The sequence below is a fragment of the Dromiciops gliroides genome, chromosome 3 (assembly GCF_019393635.1).
Source record: "Dromiciops gliroides isolate mDroGli1 chromosome 3, mDroGli1.pri, whole genome shotgun sequence".
NCBI classification, from domain to species: Eukaryota; Metazoa; Chordata; class Mammalia; order Microbiotheria; family Microbiotheriidae; genus Dromiciops; species Dromiciops gliroides.
The window spans coordinates 565,909,250-565,926,744 of NC_057863.1; the positions used below are offsets into that span (position 1 = coordinate 565,909,250).

A 17,495-nucleotide genomic window follows, 5' to 3' on the forward strand; every position below is an offset into this window, starting at 1 on the left:
CAGTGGATAAAGCACCTGCTCTGGATTCAGGAGGACTTGACTTCAAATCCAGCCTCAGACACTTGACACATACTAGATGTGTGACCCTGGGCAAGTCACTTAACCCTCATTGCCCCAGGAAAAATATCAAGAAGCATTCATTAATCATCTACTGAGTGCCAGGCATTGTATTGGGCAATGGGAATCATAATAAAAATAACAAAGCAAGGCATACATCTCACTTGACAATCACAACAATTCATATTTGTATGTTTTAAATTTTTTTATAAAGTATTTTATTTGATTAGAAAAAACAACTCTTGAAATATAGGTGATATTAGGCTGAAGTCTATCTCAGGGATGGATAATATTCCTTGATATCTCTCAATTAGGAACAGATCATGAGAGAGCAATCATCTGTCAGGACTTTCTTAGAAAGACAGAAGAAAGGCAGGAAGGGTCCTGAGAAGGAAGTGATTGGGAAAGAGAAAATGAGAGATCTTTTCTGAACATTATAAAATGATATCTCTCCACATTCATAGTCAAGGAAAATGCCCACTGTTAGGCTGGACTCATATTTCTGGCAGTATTTCACAAGTTCAGAAGAAAGGTGATTGCCTACTGCAAAAATATTGTAGCATTTGTGACACAGCACAAAAAAGTCTTCAGTCACAGTTGGTCCTTTGGAGATGCCAACACACCATTCAGTGTTGCCTGGCACCTCCACTGCCCAGTAGGATCTGCTTGAGCTGAAGGACTGTGAACCAAGAACTTGGGCAAAAGAATGGAATCTCCCACTGTTGTTGGGCACTTCTTCCTGTGCCCCTTCATATCTCATACTCTTCAGATCTTCAGAGATGGTGAGACCTGGACTGGCTGTTTCACGATCCAGAGTGATGTCCACTGTGGGGAGAAGAAGTTTAGATGCAATGAATATTGTTGTTAAAGATTTGTTTTTATAAGGGATGGGGTCAGGTGTGCACACCATGGAGTGGCCATCAAGGTATCACAGTGATTTATAAAAAAAGTGACTGGATAGAGGCAGGACAGCTCCATGATGAGAGGAGCAGAATGCTGGTTGTTTGTCAGGTAGATAGGACAGTGTGTTTGGTTCTAATTTGAAAATTTTGGTTTTTTCTGCTCTGGTCTTGCTGAGTCTCTCACAACAAATGGTCAACCAATGCCAGGTCTTCATAGATCATATTCTTGATTCTAGATGTAAAAGTAGAGTTATGATATCCTAGATATACTGGGTAATATTTGAAGGCTGCACAAGAGGGAGATGGGTACCACTGCCTCTGAGCAACACCAGGGAAAACTGAAGGGGAGAGTTCTTACAGCTCTCTTTTCTCTTTCTCTTTCACCTTACAGCTCTCTTTTCTCTTTCTCTTTCACTTCTTTTTGCACTTTCCTCTATCCTACTTCCCTATAGTCTCTTTCTTTATCTCTCTGTCTCCTCTCTTTTTATCTCTGTTTCTCTTTGTTTCTACATTTCTTGCTCTGTGTTTCTCTTGTATACAAGTGTTTCTCCCTTCTTTCCTTCTCTTAATTTCTCTCTACCTGTGGGAAATCTTTCATTTGATTTCTTTCTTGTGGTTCAGTCTGGAGAATAAGGGTGAAACTGTGCTGCTCTACAATATCTTCCTTAACAAATATATTCATTCTCAAGGATCCACCTTCTATGTAGGTGGTCCCCCAAATATGTTCCTAATGCAATCTCTCTTCTGACATCTAGATCTGCCTACTCAGCTACTTCCAGGAGAAATCTTCCCATGGGGGTCATTGGCACCTCAGCCAAAATTTTCCAAAACAGTTTATCCTCTGCCCCCTTAACTTGAGTTGTCACCATTTGAACATGGTTTGAAGGGACTAGGCTTGTGTATTTTGGAGAAGAGAAAACTTGGGGGGTCACATGGCAGCTGTCTCCAAGTACTTGAATCATTTTGATGTGAAAGATATCTTAAATTTATCTGTTGGATCTCTGATAATCAAGGAAAATGGATGAGCAATTGTAAAAAGTCAAATTTAACCTTGATGTGAGAAAAACCTCCTTGGTGATAAGACCAAGGGGGTAAAAAAGAATAAACTGTGTTTGGATTCATCAGGTTCTTCCTTATTGGATAATTTCAAGCAAAGTCTGGGCTATTACTTATCAAATATTTTGCAGAGAGAATCATTGTGCTGGCAAAGGTGGACTAGATACCACAGAGGTAGGTTCTTTCCAACCCCCAGATTCTGAGTTTCTGTAAAATCCAAATGGCTTCTGGCCCAAAGGAAAATTAGAGGAGATAAGTTGGAGATGGGTTGCCATTTGTTATAGATCTTTTCACTCACCTTTAAATTTTAAAAGCATTTCCATAATTCCAGGGATAGGCTGAACAATTGTGTTTATGTGAAACATATCTATCTCCTTGTGGATCACAGATTCATTCCTGTAGAAAGCAAACACTACATTTAGATGTCCAGTAAAAAGAATTTTGGCACAGTCTTCATTCCTTCAATAAGTCAAGGTCAAATTTCTTTAGAGCTTTTCAAATGAAGTAAGAATAGAAACCTACCTGTTTAACACTCCTTTCACAACCTGAGGAGGGAAAAAAAGCATAGATGGTTAGGATAATGGTGTATTTGAGATAGGAAAATGAGACTTTGGAATGGATCAGCTTTCCATTGCCTCAATGAAATCCAGAATAAAAAGGATTTGGAGCTCCTGGTGCAACAGGTCTCCCATATAATCCCTTCTGTCCTCTCACACAGCTACTACCTTAACTCAGGTCCTCTTCACCTCTTGCCTAGAGTGTTACCATGACCCTTCCATTTTTCATAATTTCTATATTCTCTCTCCTCTCCAGTACAAGCTCTCCCCAGCTACAGAAGTAATTTAATTGGAATGAACCTCAAGGGAGAGTTTACTGAGCAACATGGGCAGAGGGAGATCCATGAAGTGGAAATGGGGAGCAAAAGATATTTTGCTCTATGTAACCAACTCATGAAAGGGCCAAGGGTGACAAAGCAAGGGAAGATGTGACTGGGACAGGAAAGAATAACTCAGTGGCAAGTGGAGAGATCCAGGTCTCAGAAAGAACGTGTTAAAAAGAGAGAGAAATGTAAGGAAAAAAGCTTAAGGTGATTGGGAAATCTTATATACTTTATATATTTGCAAATAATTCATGTATGTATGATCTATTTTCAGCGAAGGTGCTAAGTATTTTCTAAATCTAGCATTATAAACTATCAGTATACAACTATTGGTTAAGATTCTATTGTACAGGAAAAAAAGAAAAAATGTAAAATAAATGAAAAGGAATCTATTCAATTGCCCTACTTAAAAAAATTAGTGTAAGGGCTTTCTGAACTTCTAGAATAGTTCCTTATGAGTTTGGGGATCAGAGTTGGAGATGAAGGAGATACTGGCAGAGTGAAGCATCTTTCATGATAAATGAATAACTTCTTTTTTTTTTTTTTTTTGTGAGGCAATTGGGGTTAAGTGACTTGCCCAGGGTCACACAGCTAGTAAGTGTCAAGTGTCTGAGTCTGGATTTGAACTCAGGTACTCCTGAATCCAGGGCCGGTTCTTTATCCACTGCGCCACCTAGCCGCCCCTTGGCTTTACTATTTTGTTTTTGTTTTTGTTGTTGTTTTTGTTTTTGTTGTTATTATTATTATTGGGGGGTTTTGTCCATAGCCTTACCTGGAGCAAATCCACATCTGGTTTCCTACACACTTCCACTGACTCTCTCATCCTCTTCCTTAATTCCTGACTCTGATGGGACAGTTCCTTTATTGTCCTCTTCAGGCCTTTCAAATTGGCCCTTCCCTGCCTCTGCACAATTGATAGATACGTATGTTTCTCCTCATCCAAGAGCCTTTGTACTTTCTGGAATTCAGAAGTAATAGTTTGCTTTTGAATCTTCACTTCCTCCTGGAATGAAACAGATGAGACTGATAAAATACAGACAATGATACAACACTAAATGTCAATGGGTGAGTGACAAGCTTTTAACTCACAATTTGCATTCTGGTTTTGCTGATTTCTGTGGCCATGGTTGACCATGGACAGTGAGAGTACTCTCTGCACTTTTCCCATTGCACTGTGCTTTGTGTTCCAAGCACAGTCTTCTATTCTATTCCTTGAAAGCACCAAATCCTTTCCTATGGTGCCCTCAGCGAGCTGTAGTGTAACATGTAATTGATTTTGAAATCTGAAGACCTGGTAATGACTACCCTTTGTGCCACTTACCCACCATGGGTCATTTGAGCAAAACAGGTATCTACACTGACCCTCAGTATCCTCTTTTGTAAAATTCAGTGGAGGGCAGTGTTCCCTACCTATCTGGCAGGGGTTGTTTGAGGGAACAGAGTAGAAAATGTGTGCTGATTTCTGAGAGATCAAGAAATTAATACTTGCCTCTAATAATGCCACTTTCCTCTTCTCATTAGATATCTGTTTCAAAACATCTTCAGTTTTCCTCCAAAAATCTGTCACATTTTCTTGGAGTTTCTCCTATAATATATGTTTTTAAAAAAACATGAATTATTTCATCTGTGAGGCTTTTCAATTCTCTATATTCAAACTATTTATTTATTTATGTGTGAAGTAGAGAGCTAAATAGTAATGACATTATAATGCTCTTAGCTTGAAAGTTTCAAGTAAAGATAATATGGGGAATTTTATGACTATGGCATGACGTTCCAATTATTTTTATTTTTGAGGCAATTGAGATTAATTGACTTGCTCAGGGTCACACAGCTAGGGTCTGAGGTGAGATTTGAACTTGGATCCTCCTACTCCAGGGCCAGTGCTTAATCTACTCACTCCACCTAGTGGCCCAACAGGATCAAGCACAGTGCAATTCAACAACAACATTGTGAGCACTTAGAGCATGGTGGTCAGCACCTGGTGACACCACATCTGTTTCTAGGATGATCTTTGCAGAGTGCAGTGGAAATTAAAAATTTCCTCATAGATAGAGTGATGAATGCATTGCTTACCCTGAAGTTCTCAGCAGCCTCATCTATACAATGCAGTTGATGAGCCTTATGCTGCTGAGACTCAGAACAGGACAGGCAGATTGGGCTCTGGTCATCCTCACAAAACAGTGTCTTCATCTTCTGATGTATCTCACACTTGCCATGGCATCCAGGGTTCTTGATAGTATGAGGTCTTAGGTTTTTGGCAATGGCTGCCAGTTTCCCAAGTCTCCAATTGGCTTGGAGATTCCTCATCCTCAGCTGGGAGACAACCCTGCACTCTGGACAGGAGAAAGGGCTTGAGGCTTCCTGCCAGCTGCTGCTGAGGCAACTATGGCAAAAACTGTGTCCACACTCAATGGACACTGGGTTTGCAAAGTAGTCTCTGCAGATGGGGCAAATGAGCTCTTCCTGAAGGTTTTGAATCAGCTCTGGGAAAGAAGCCATGTTTCTGAGGAAAGAGAATGGAAAGGTCAGTGACTGGTCTAGGGCCAGAAACACCTTCAATACTTGGGCACTTGAAATTGGTCACTTTTATCATCTGCCTTTCTTTTCAGAGTACCCTCTATACAAAGAATAAGATCCAATATTTTACATTATGTAGCTGGAGAAACTGAGGTGAGAAAAGGTGAGGAATTTGATTCCTTTCTCATCTCTTAATCCTCTCCAGGTGAGGAACAAATAAATCTCCAACTGAAACACTCTTTTAAATGTGATTCATAATCTTATTTTGAACAAATTTGCTGCCCTTCCCATCCTACTTGTGTTTATCGTTTCAATTAAATCTTTTAAATAACTCTCTCAAAGAACTGTGGAAACTGAATGCAGACTCAATCATACTACTTTTATTTTTTTTTCCTTCGTGGTTTTTCCCTTTTTGGATTCTTCTTTCAAAGCATGAGGAATGTAGTGATGTTTAACATGAATACACATGTATAGCCTATCTCAGATAGCTTGGTGAGGGAGGAAGGGAAATTGGGAGAGGGAAAATTTGGAACTCAAAATATTGTAAGAATAAATGCTGAAAACTATCTTTACATGTAATTGCAAAAAATAAATACTATTTAAAATATAAAGAAGTCACTGTCTCAGGGCAGCTAGGTGGCACAGTGTATAGAGCGCCAACCCTGGAATAAGGAGGATCTGAGTTCAAATCAGGCCTCAGATACTTGACACTTACTAGTTGTGTGACCCTGGGCAAGTTGCTTAACCCCAATTGCCCCACCAAAAAAAAAAGAACTCACTGTTTCTGTCTCTTTCTCACTCTTTCTTTGTCTGCATATATTCAATTTTATTGTTTTTTCCTTTTCACATCTCAGTTACCCAAGCAACAATTCTCCAAAAACCAAAAAACACATCAGCCTCATCTGATACCTCCAGTCATCCATTCTCATAAAACCCCACATCCCCAAAGATATGAATGAGGATTTTTTAAAGTCAAATTTGGGGGCCACTATAGCCATAAATGAAGTTTTGTCTTATCTTTCTTTCAGAAAAATGGCTGTCCTTACTATGTATACTGGTTGTCTTGGTGGTGCTAATTTCAGTCAGTATCATATATTATATCTTCCTCCTTTCTTGGATTTATAATAATGTTCCAGTGTATTCATTTCCAGTGGATTGTTTAGCCACTCCCTGATTTACAGGACTGCTGTGTTTTTATTTCTTTGCTATCTCCAAAAAATGCTGTGATGAATATTTTTGGCTGTAGTTGGCACTTTTGTTTCTTCCTTTGACCTCTTTGACCTATGACTAAGAGTGGCATCTCTGGGTCTAAGTGTATAGATTTTGGAAAGGTTACATTCATTTTTGAGGATAATGGCAAATGTCCTTTCCTCATGGGTGGCCTAACTCACAGCTCCACCAGTAAGTAGTGCCTTAGTTCACCTAACTTCTCCCAGACCCTTCAGCACTGTCTATTTTATGTTATCCCTTGTCATCTTTACCAATTGATTGGATATGAGGTCCAGACTTCAAGTTTATTCGATCATTACTGTTTTAGTGAATTCTTTCATATAGGAGTTGTATCTTTTCAGGTATATACAACATTTATAAAGAGAGGAATTGAGGCTAACTAGATGGACAAGGGAAGATAATAATACTTCCAGATTCCTAACACTACTTTTGATCAGTAAGATGAGCTTTTCTACTTGACTTGATTTAGTATTGCCTAACGTAGGAACAGGAAATCCAGCTCTCTTCTCCCTTTGCTGGCTTCAGAGAAATCACTCCCAAAGTTTTATATTTCAACATGGAGAAATATATCCCTCAACCTCTATACATGCCATATCACAGGGCCCGACTCTTATATTCCTGACCCACAAATGAAAGTTCTCATAGGGAAACTTACCTTCCTCTTTTCTTCTGGTATCTTAACTTCAGTGTCACTGTTCTGCCTTTTGACCTGCTTTCAGAATAAGGAATCTCTGAGTCTTATCACAGGACTTTTATATACCCCTAGCACACTGAAGCCCCTCCTTCCTTCAAGGTGTAAATTCTCCTGCTCTTCCCTTGTTTACACTTAGGGACTCCTCAGAGATGCGAGGTTCAAATCAAGGTACTCACATCTCATGTACTAAGTAGAAAGAGTTCGGACTACTTAACTGGCCATTTTAACTTTACTTAAAATCACAGAGATTAAAATACTATCTTCACCTCTACTTGGAAATCTTTCTTCTACCATAAATGAATGGTCAGCAAGTACAATTATAAAAAAATGAAGAAAATAGTCACATTGGGTAAGAGGAAGATGGGAAGTAGGTGGGATTAAAAGAGTAAATATTTTGCCTGAAACTCTCTTTCAAACATATTTTGCACCAAAATTCTTTTTAAATGATAGCATTTATTAAGAGCCTTTATTTCATCTTCTCCCTCCATTATGAGTATATTCCATCATTTCCTTTATTCAGCAGCAAGCCATTCCGATCAGCCAAAAATTAATAATACAAAGAAAGAGAAAAAAGGAGTTTAGCAAAATTAATTAACATACATACCACATACATAATTTTCTCAACCCTTCTGTGGGTTCAAAAGTTAATCATTCTAATTGTACTGTCTTAATTTATCTTTTTGTGGGTCTTTCTATTTATGTTTCTATTTACTCTATTTTTTCCTGCCTCTGCATACCTCATTTGCTATTAGTGTATATAATTTTTCTTTTGATTTTCTGAGTTTGCACTATCCATATTGAGTTATAGTGCTCTCTAGCAAGCTAATTCTTTTTAGAATCCCTCCCTTTTCAACTAGTTGTGATATGATATCTTTGATTTTCAAGGCCTTTGGGAAGAAATGATAGAAAACAAATTCAGGCCCCTGACATTACTGAAGAACCCCCAAGTGTCACAAGGAGTAATCACCAAGAACACACATAATCTGTATCAGTATCATGGGAAAAAAGGTGAGAATATTTGCAGTGAAGGCAATTGGATGGAGCAGGTTCAGAAGTAAGTGGGAATAAAGGGTATTGAGTTCTTGGATGCTCACAGAGACGTTGTGGAGCCTGTTCAGAGGTGTATCTAGCAGGGGGACAGGGGCTGTCCCTGTATGGACATATACTCCCCACTTGTGTTTTGAGATCTATTCCCTTCACTGGCTGCCCTGACAAGCCCACCCTCTTGCATGGTAACTAATGACCACCTGGAGGGAGGTGGTAGCAGTTGCTCATTTATTTATCACTCCAGCCTCACCATTCCTGACTTACAGATATGAGCCACACAAAACAACATTAGCTGGGGGAATCCAGTGACCTAATTAGCTTGAGCAGCCATTCTGTTCTACCCCCTTCCTAAAACAAGCAGTTGTAGTTTTCCCTTAATCAATGCCATCTTTCTGCCTCTCTCATGTTGGTCCCAGGCATGCTTTATATTCCACACTGTCCATCTTCTCCTCATACACTCTACTTGGCTCTGCATGGTCTAAAACCCTGGCCCTTCCTCTCTGTTCTGACACTAATAACCCCAAAGAACTTGAGGAAATGGTGAGTTAGTGTGTGTGTTGTGGAAGTGGAGGCTAATTTCAGAGGATGTGAGTTGAGGAGAAGCAGAAAAGAAGTATCTCTCAGGAAATAGCCTACAAATTTCAGAGAAGTATGAGATGAAGTCCTTTGTGTATTGAGGCATGGATGCTATTGGGAGTATGGGAAGAAGTAGGGAAACATCTGAACCTACCTCTCTAAAGCTAAGAAAACAGACCTGATTAGAGAAACAGGTTTATTTCATTCTTAAGTCAGGACCTAGGTTCCCCTGACCAGAAAACCAGTCCAATCTCCAGATTAATGTAAGAAAATTAAGGAATTTCCTCCCATTATACATCTCAAGAAACCCAGGGGTCTTATCTGGAAATTGCATCCTTACTGGCCAATCGCTTTCTATTTCTTTCTTCTTTGGTTTGAATCCTATATTATGTGTAACTTACAGATACTCAGTGGGAATGGTCCACCAGTTTTTTGGCTTTCTCCTCTGCTTTCTTTCTAAATTATTTTAGTTTTAGATTTTGTTCTCATCTCATAGAAGCAGGAGAGGAGAAAATGAGTTTGAATTGCTACCTTATAAGTGAGATAAAGAATCACTTGGGGGTGGCAGAATGTTTACCATCCCTAGCTGAGGATGCACTTGTAATTAGTTAACACCAATCAGTAGTGGACTTATTCAGCATACTTGCCTAACTTAAAGACTTTTGATGATTTTTTTTAAAAAACAGAATGTGATGAATGAAATCTGACTTAACTGAGGACACAAAGGTTTGAGATTCTGAACATACTGATTTCTTGCATAACAAATTGAGAGCAGGCCTCCTCAGCTTGGCTCTTGGCCCCATTATAGGGGAAGACAGCTTTTTATGTATTAAAATATACCAATTAACATACTATAAACTAGGATAAAAGTGAGGCACTTTCCAAGGTGAGAGTGAGAGAGAGAACAGGTTCCATTCCCTGATCTGGTAAAGGTGGTCCAGCTTCCCAGCCACACAGTATTAGGTTCAAATAATGCACATGAATGCACACACACGCACACGCGCGCACACACACACACAATTCCCATAATTGAATAGTTTTCTACAAGGCAGAAATCAGACTGAGTCACAAAATGTAGTCATTATGGTTCACTCAGTTCTCACAGTTCTCTTAAGAAATGAAGAAAAGTAGACTGAATTAACAAACTTAACTGTCTCTGCTGTATAGGTTGCTCTCAGGTATGATTTGGACTAGTTCATATATGAGGGGAGGCCTCCCAACTCTGCCATTCTCTGATTGTAATATTCTAAAAAGTCAGAAGCCAAAGTTATGCTCAGGTGTGGTACATACTTTGGCTGAGGTGTGAACTTCATGGTCCTCACTGCTAAGGCAATAATAAGAGTGTGAATCTCAGGCAGTATCAGCACAAAGCTTATGGCAGAGAAGTGATACTGAGGGCCTAGTTATCAACTGAATTCACATCTTGTGCTGGACTAGGTGAATTTCCACCTTGTGTTGGAAGGGACTGAGATGCAGAGGAAGCATTCTGGACTAAAGTACTTGAGTTAAGTTTCTCAATTAGGAATCTTACTTCCTTTTCTGAATTTCTCCATCTAAGACATATTCATGGTGTGACCCTAGGCAAGTCACTTTGTCCTGCTTGCCTCAGTTCCCTCATCTGTAAAAATGAGCTGGAGAAGCCAATGGCAAACCACTCCAGTATCTTTGCCAAGAAAACCCCAAATGGGGTCACAGAGAGTTGAACACAACTGAAATGATTGAAGAACATTCAATGCGTTCAAGGGGGAATAAAATGAAGGGTCCTTACCATCACATAGCTTCCATGCAGTGGAGATAATACATTGTGTGATGGCTGTATTTGGGTTCAAGAATACCATTAAGGATAAGGTCTAACATTTTACCTACCTAGAATTCTGTTGTCCTATTATGTGTGAAATTAGATTCTCATACCATGTATGGTCTGAGGACACTTCCTTTTTTATGACACACATGTATTATAGAATAGAATTACTGGAGTCCATTTGACAGATAATTATCTATTCTTCAATTTATCTCAATTAGAGGAAGTTCATGAGAAAGAGAGCAAAAATTGATCAGACCTTTCTTTGCTTGTTTCTTCTCCTTTCACAATTTCAGCCTCTGTTCCCTAAGTTCCTCATCTGTTTAAACCTGATGTCCCATTTGTACCACTGCTAGGCATTTATGCCAAAAACATTTTAAAAAGAGGCAAAAGAATCACCTATACAAATATGTTTGGAGCAATTTCTCATTTGGAGGTAAGAAGCTGGTAATCGAAGGGGTGTTTATCAGTTGGGGAATGGTTGATCTCTAGTGATGCCTTTCAGGGCATGGAGCAGAGACCAAACAGGGAACCCTTGGTGAGTTCAAATTGACTGAGCTGGTAACATCCAGTCTGTTGCAGCCTGGAATCTCAAGAGACTTTGAGGCCCAGGAGACCGTCCCCTCTCCATACTGCCAGCTTCATCCTGTGCCAGCATGGACTTTGGGTCCATGGACCTGGTCAATATGATGCCCAAAGGGGATCCACCCAACCAGGGGAGCTGTGGACTCCAGCTCCTCATGGACTCAAAATCTCAGTGGGAGGAGTTTGTCTTATAATATGGTTAATGATGTGAGGTGGTCCATGAACCATGGGAGAAAACTTTTCAGAACTTGATCTAAGCTTGGTACGGGAATGAGGTGGGGTTGAGAGAGGGAAAAAAGGAGCAACAGGAGAGTGGCAGTGAGTTGGTCAGGAATGTGTGTCCCTCTGTGATATGGGATAAAGTCAATCTGTAATTTGGGGTCCTTTTTCTTAAGGAAAATGTGGAGCTGCCAAGGACTTCCATCTCCCTGCTCAGGATTCACAGGAATCTCATCCTTGGGAAAGCTTTTGTCAGAACAGAGATGTAGCACTCCCTACAGACCTCTCCCTGGGATGTGCCAGCATCAACCCCTTCTAAGTTGTCTTTCATTTAGAGGAGGCTTGGTGAGATCCCCAAAGTTAGTTGTTGGTTGTTGTTTGGTGTTAGCTGCTGTCCCTCCACTCCTACCAGCCCCACCTGCTCTAGCACTAGAGCATTATTACAGTCAGTCTTGACTAGGTAGAAACTGTTATGACTATACGGGCCTTACCCATTTCCCCTCAACTGCATACACAGACAGAAACACAAGCGCAGGCGCAGGCGCAGGCGCAGGTGCGCACACACACACACTCACACACACAGAGTATGACTTTTGCCAGATACTAGTTCAAGTGTTTCCAAGACTGAAGGAAGAGAAGCTCTTGAATGTGCACAGAATTCCTTCTGAGCAGACAATGAGGTTTCTCTTCATTCCATAGTAAAAACTCCTCAGTTACCATGGTTGGGATCAACCAGGAGTCAGAAGATGGAGGGGAGAGACAGAAGGTTGATGGGGAAAGGGAACCTGCTTCCTGGCCTTGACTGGAAGACCTCCTGGGCATACACTAAGAACTGAGCCAGTAAGGAGCCCTGTATAGAGAAGACTGTTAATTCTCTCCATGCCCACATTTGTGAGCAGCTGGGGGGGGGCAAATAGAACTCGAGGAGGGAACTGATCAAAAATAGTTTGAGTATCTACTGGCACAGGTGTTGTAATATGCCTGATACCTGCCACAAAGGTCAATTTCTTCCCCTTGAAGTATGACCAGAACAGAGTTTTCAATGAGTTAAAGGCAGACAGGATGCAGTAAGTGCTAAAACATTTTATTATCCACACATGTTTAAAAATGTACCTTTCTGGTCATCCTACTTTCCTCCAACAGCCAAGAAGCATTTATTAAGCTACTACTGAGTGCCAGGTATTTATATATATATATATTTATATATATTTTGCAGGGCAATGGGGCAACCATATATACCCTCAGAAATGGGGAGTCTCAGCTCTCTTCTTAGGAGGGGAGTCCCACATGATCATGTGTTATATATTTCTTTTTTTTTTCAGGGCAATGGGGGCTAAGTGACTTGCCCAGGGTCACACAGCTAGTAAGTGTCAAGTGTCTGAGGTGGGATTTGAACTCAGGTACTCCTGAATCCAGGGCCGGTGCTTTCTCCACTGTGCCTCCTAGCTGCACCCCCTTAGGTATTACATTAAGAACTGGGAATCAGAAAAAAAAGAATAAAGCAAGGCATAAATCTTTTTTTTTCAGAATAGTCTACTATGACTTTTTTCCATATAAACACTTTATTATTTTCCAGTTACATTTAGAGATAGTTTTCAAAATTTGTTTTTATAAGATTTTTAATTTCAAATTTTTCTCCCTTCCTCCCCTCTCTCCCTCCTTCCCAAGACAGTAAGTAATCTGATATAGGTTATATATGTACAATCACATTAAACGTATTTCTGTATTAGTGATGTTATGAGAGAAGAATCAGAGCAAAAAGGAAAAACCTCAAAAAATAAAAACAACAACAACAAAAACCAATAGAAATAGTTTGGTTTGATCTGTATCTAGATTCCACAGGTACATTTATTTTTTCTGGATTTGGAGAGCATTTTTCATCATGAGTCCTTTGGAACTATCTTGGACCATGGTATTGCTGAGACAAATCAAGTCTATCACAGTTGATCAACACATAATGTTTTTGATACTGTGTACAATATTCTCCTGATTCTGCTCATCTGACTCATCATCAGTTCATGCAAGTCCTTTCAGGTTTCTCTGAAATCTGCCTGCTGTGGAGCCTAAAATTCTAACTGTATTGTCTAAAATATCTAATGTGTGGTTGCCTTAAATTAGAAGCTTCAGCACCAGTCTTTGGGCATTAACCATTTATTAAAGTATATTAGGGGTTAGCAAAGAAAAACAAGTGGAGAAAGAAAGAAACCTCGCTCCCTGCACCTGAAGCTGCTCCTCCAGCCACCCCAAATGGCAAGGAAAAAAAGTCCTTCTCTCCAGTGGAAGCCCTCTGTGTGTGCCCACCCAGGTGCGATCCCTACACACACAGTTCCAAGCTAATTGGATAGACAAGACCCCCAGGCAGTAGACATAACTTCTGAATGCCAATCCAACCTTCAAAACACCAGAAAGGTCACAATGTCTTTCTCACCAGGAAGGCGCTCTGATTCTCATACTCCCCTCTATGCTTTATGTGAAGAAACATCATTTACTCACATGGAGCAATAACATTACAGATACAAAGTAAAGGGAATGAAAAGGGAGAAAATGAAATTGAGTGATGCATCAACAAAAGCTAAAGGGGGCACTCCACCTTTAGCAGGTGGACATTACAAACAGAAAAAAACTAAAGGGGGCACTCCCCTTTAGTAAGTGGACATTTTAAACAGTGTATACAATGTGGAAAAGGAAAACAGGAAAATGCCCATTTAAGTCTTTGGAAGTCTTTTCTCAGATGATTCTTGGGTTGTCCTCTGGGTGTAGGTGTAGAATGTCTTTCAGGTGTGGATGTTTGGATGCTGATGATCAAGTAACTAGTCTCAGCTGCAGAGTTTTGGGTATGATTGTAAAGTCCCTCAGGTGTTTCTGATACTGGTAATCTGGGAAATTTTCCTACAAAATTGATCTTAATACAACTTTAAATAGTTTTGCCAATAACCAAACCAAACAATGAGAGTTCTCAAAAACATGTCTAAGGAAATTCAGAATCTTTTAGAGATTTTACAATTATTGTCCAGTTGTTACACATGAAACATATAATAAAAACAAAATATTGAAACAATCTCTAAAATTTAATATTACTACACTCTCCCCTGTGAAGACTAAATTGAGAAGACAGTTGTGATATTAATTTAGAAAATAATTTTTATCTTTGTTTCATCATTTTTTGTATCATCTGCCTAATTATCCTCATGCCATTATGAAAAATTAAAGAATATAATAAAATTGGTAGCAGATGTCAAGGCCAAATCCAACATTGTATTTATCATGACACCTGAAATAATTATGGGGGTTATCATAAAAGAACAGTGAAATGACTGAGTCAGGCTTAATCAGATCCATAGTATTGAGATGTCCATGACATCAGGCATATAGGAGGGGGAATTGAAGTCAAGTGTCAAATGAGATGGCATAGCTTGGCCACCCAGTGCCATGTGGGAGAAAATTAAACCAAGAAAATCCAACCTCAATTCTTGCCAATAGCCATTTTCTCAGCCTTTCCCAAATCAGTGCAATACCTGGATTTTGTGCATCTCTCCCCTTTTGTGACAGTTCAGTGTCTGCTCTTGTATATATTCCTCTTGTGATTGGCTGGCATCTTGGCCAACTGGCATCTGGTAACTCAGAATGAAGGCAATTAATGTCTTAAATGATAAATTCCCACAATCCAACTCTCACATGGATTTAAAAATTAAGGATAATAATGATTGCAAAAAATGTGAATGTGCCTAGACTCAGAATATAATATACAATTAGGCAATAATTTCAAGTAATAATTTTTAAATTTAGTATACAATTACCTTTGTGAAAAAGCAGAACATATTTTAATACAAGTTAAAACACAATCTTAAAAGAATAAGAATCACTATAAAAATAAGCCCATACTATTGAGTTCAAAATGTAGTTGCAATAGCATAAAAAAGAAACTTTTATGTAGCATTTGAACTGTTTTCTTAAAATGCTTAGCAAAGATAATACTACTAGAATTAATTTACACTTGCCATGACAACCAATTTGCCAGGTGTATGGAACAATTGCCTCAGTTTACACAAATAATTTGAGGACACCACCAAGTCAAGCAGAGAAAGATTTATTTCATTCTCATGAGAATGGGTGACCCCATGCAAGAGATGAGGAGCATGCTGATGAGCTCATGAGTTGGCTTTTTATGGAAGTTTTGAGGGGCAGTCCCCTCGTGCACAGGGTGAGCTTACAATCTAACATCCAATTCTGTCTCACCCAGTATGTGTGTTGAGTGTGTGATCATATCGTGGATGCATGCTTAGCTGGGTTCTAGAGCTGGAGGGAAGGGGAGGGGGAAAGGGCAAAACCACTCCACCCATGTAAGGAGGGGGCAAAGGGAAAGAAGGAAGAGATAGATGGTACCAGGAGCTGGTACCAGGAGCTAGGGCTTAGGAATGCAAGAAGGGAGAGGTAGTATCAGGGTGGGTCTGTGCTAATAGGAGACAGCTCTCCTGCTTGGCCACAGAACAAGGGGGGTGGCGGGTGGGGGGAAGGTGTGTTTTAGCAACAGGATAGAATATGGACAGAATGGTCTAACAATAACAGGGACTGGGAACTTTCCAGACCCCCGCCTCAGAGTCTGAACTGACTCAAGTCCACCATTTCCCACTCACCAGGGAATACATTATAGAATTTGATCAAATAATCAGTTGGAAAAACAAACAATTTAGAATATGGGAGAATAATACTTCCAGACATAACATTGTATTATGAAATCAAGACAACCTTGCATTGGTTCAACAATAGAGAGGTAAATGAATAGAACAAAATACACATGGAAGAATAAAAGACAATGAAATTCAAAGTGGAGAAATCTAAATGAATATGAACTTAATATTAATAAGAGTATTACAAAATATAAATTTGATTACATGAATACAAAAAGCTTTTGCAAATGTTCCCCCCTTTTAAAGCTAAGTATAAAATACCATCTTAAAAGAATGAAAATCTCTATGAAAATAAACTCATACTATTAATTTCAAAATGTAGATGTAATAGCATAGAAATCCTTATGCAACATTTGAACTGACATTATTTCTCTGAGTGAATTTAGAACATTTTTGATTCAGATATCTAAAATCCCCAACCCTCACATTAATATTTTGCTGTTTACTTCTACATTTCTGAAAAATATGTCCCCCTCTATGGAAGTAGAAGCAGATTCTTGAAATATGATGATGATGATTATCTTGTACATTATTATTCAGCTTAAGTTTCTTTTGCTTTTCTTTAACACCTTTATTTTCTCTGGTTAGTCCTTTCATAATACAAATGCTTTATAAGGTTACTAATTAAAGACAAAAGCAGATTATGAACAAAATGAGCATATCTGGAATTTAAAGGGTTTTCTAAGGTTGGTTTGGGAGAATTACAGCAGGTTGAGTCAGAATTACAGCTTGGCTGGGTTAGGGCTGAAACTGGTTGCTCTGGTAACTGAGTAGAAGCTGGGAGTACAGTTAGAGGAGGCTACACATGCACAAGCTCAGGACCTGAGGAGGGTGGATTAGATATTGTGACCTCCCTGGCAGGAGGATCAAGAAACATGGCCATGGGAGGAGTAGGAGGTGGTGCCAGGGGTGGGGAAGGAGGTGGGGTCCCAAGAGCAGGGGACAGGACCATCTCTCACACATGCTGCACAGCCACAGCAATTACATTCAAACATGCTGGCTCAGCTGGGGAGGGCCCAGGGCAATTTGCATTCTAGCCTGTGGAGCTGGCTTGGATTTGAACTGAGGTTTGAATTTCCCCTAACCCAGCTGCTAGGCTTCTAGAGGCTGGGTCATTGCCTCCAGGCATGCAAAAGAAAAGAAAAATTTAGTGTTAGAATTTGAAAAAGCTGGTGTCTCCAGTATAAGCTCCTTGCTCATTTTATTCCATAGTTCCTAATAAATTAAATCTTTGGGGGACTTA

At 39.6% G+C, this 17,495-nt stretch overlaps 1 protein-coding gene across 1 annotated transcript; it reads right to left on the minus strand.

Moving 5' to 3' along the window:
• Positions 1 to 104: 104 nt before the first annotated feature.
• LOC122750672 (probable E3 ubiquitin-protein ligase TRIML1) lies at positions 105 to 5,564 on the minus strand. Its single transcript, XM_043997440.1, has 6 exons — positions 4,969 to 5,564; positions 4,385 to 4,480; positions 3,668 to 3,898; positions 2,538 to 2,560; positions 2,314 to 2,411; positions 105 to 882 (listed from the first exon to the last, which is right to left on the minus strand). The coding sequence occupies exons 1-6, from the start codon at positions 5,392 to 5,394 to the stop codon at positions 368 to 370; spliced, it is 1,389 nt and encodes a 462-aa protein (XP_043853375.1). The 5' UTR covers positions 5,395 to 5,564; the 3' UTR covers positions 105 to 367.
• Between the last annotated feature and the right edge of the window lie 11,931 nt (positions 5,565 to 17,495).

Bases quoted from the DNA above. Each gene is read 5' to 3' on its own strand.
- LOC122750672 (XM_043997440.1), bottom strand. From the start codon at position 5,394: ATGGCTTCTTTCCCAGAGCTGATTCAAAACCTTCAGGAAGAGCTCATT. The intron at 3,899-4,384 runs GCAAGTATTAAT...GTTTCATTCCAG, and splicing joins GGAAAGTGGCATTATTAGAG to GAGGAAGTGAAGATTCAAAA. The intron at 2,412-2,537 runs GTAGGTTTCTAT...TGCTTTCTACAG, and splicing joins GTGAAAGGAGTGTTAAACAG to GAATGAATCTGTGATCCACA.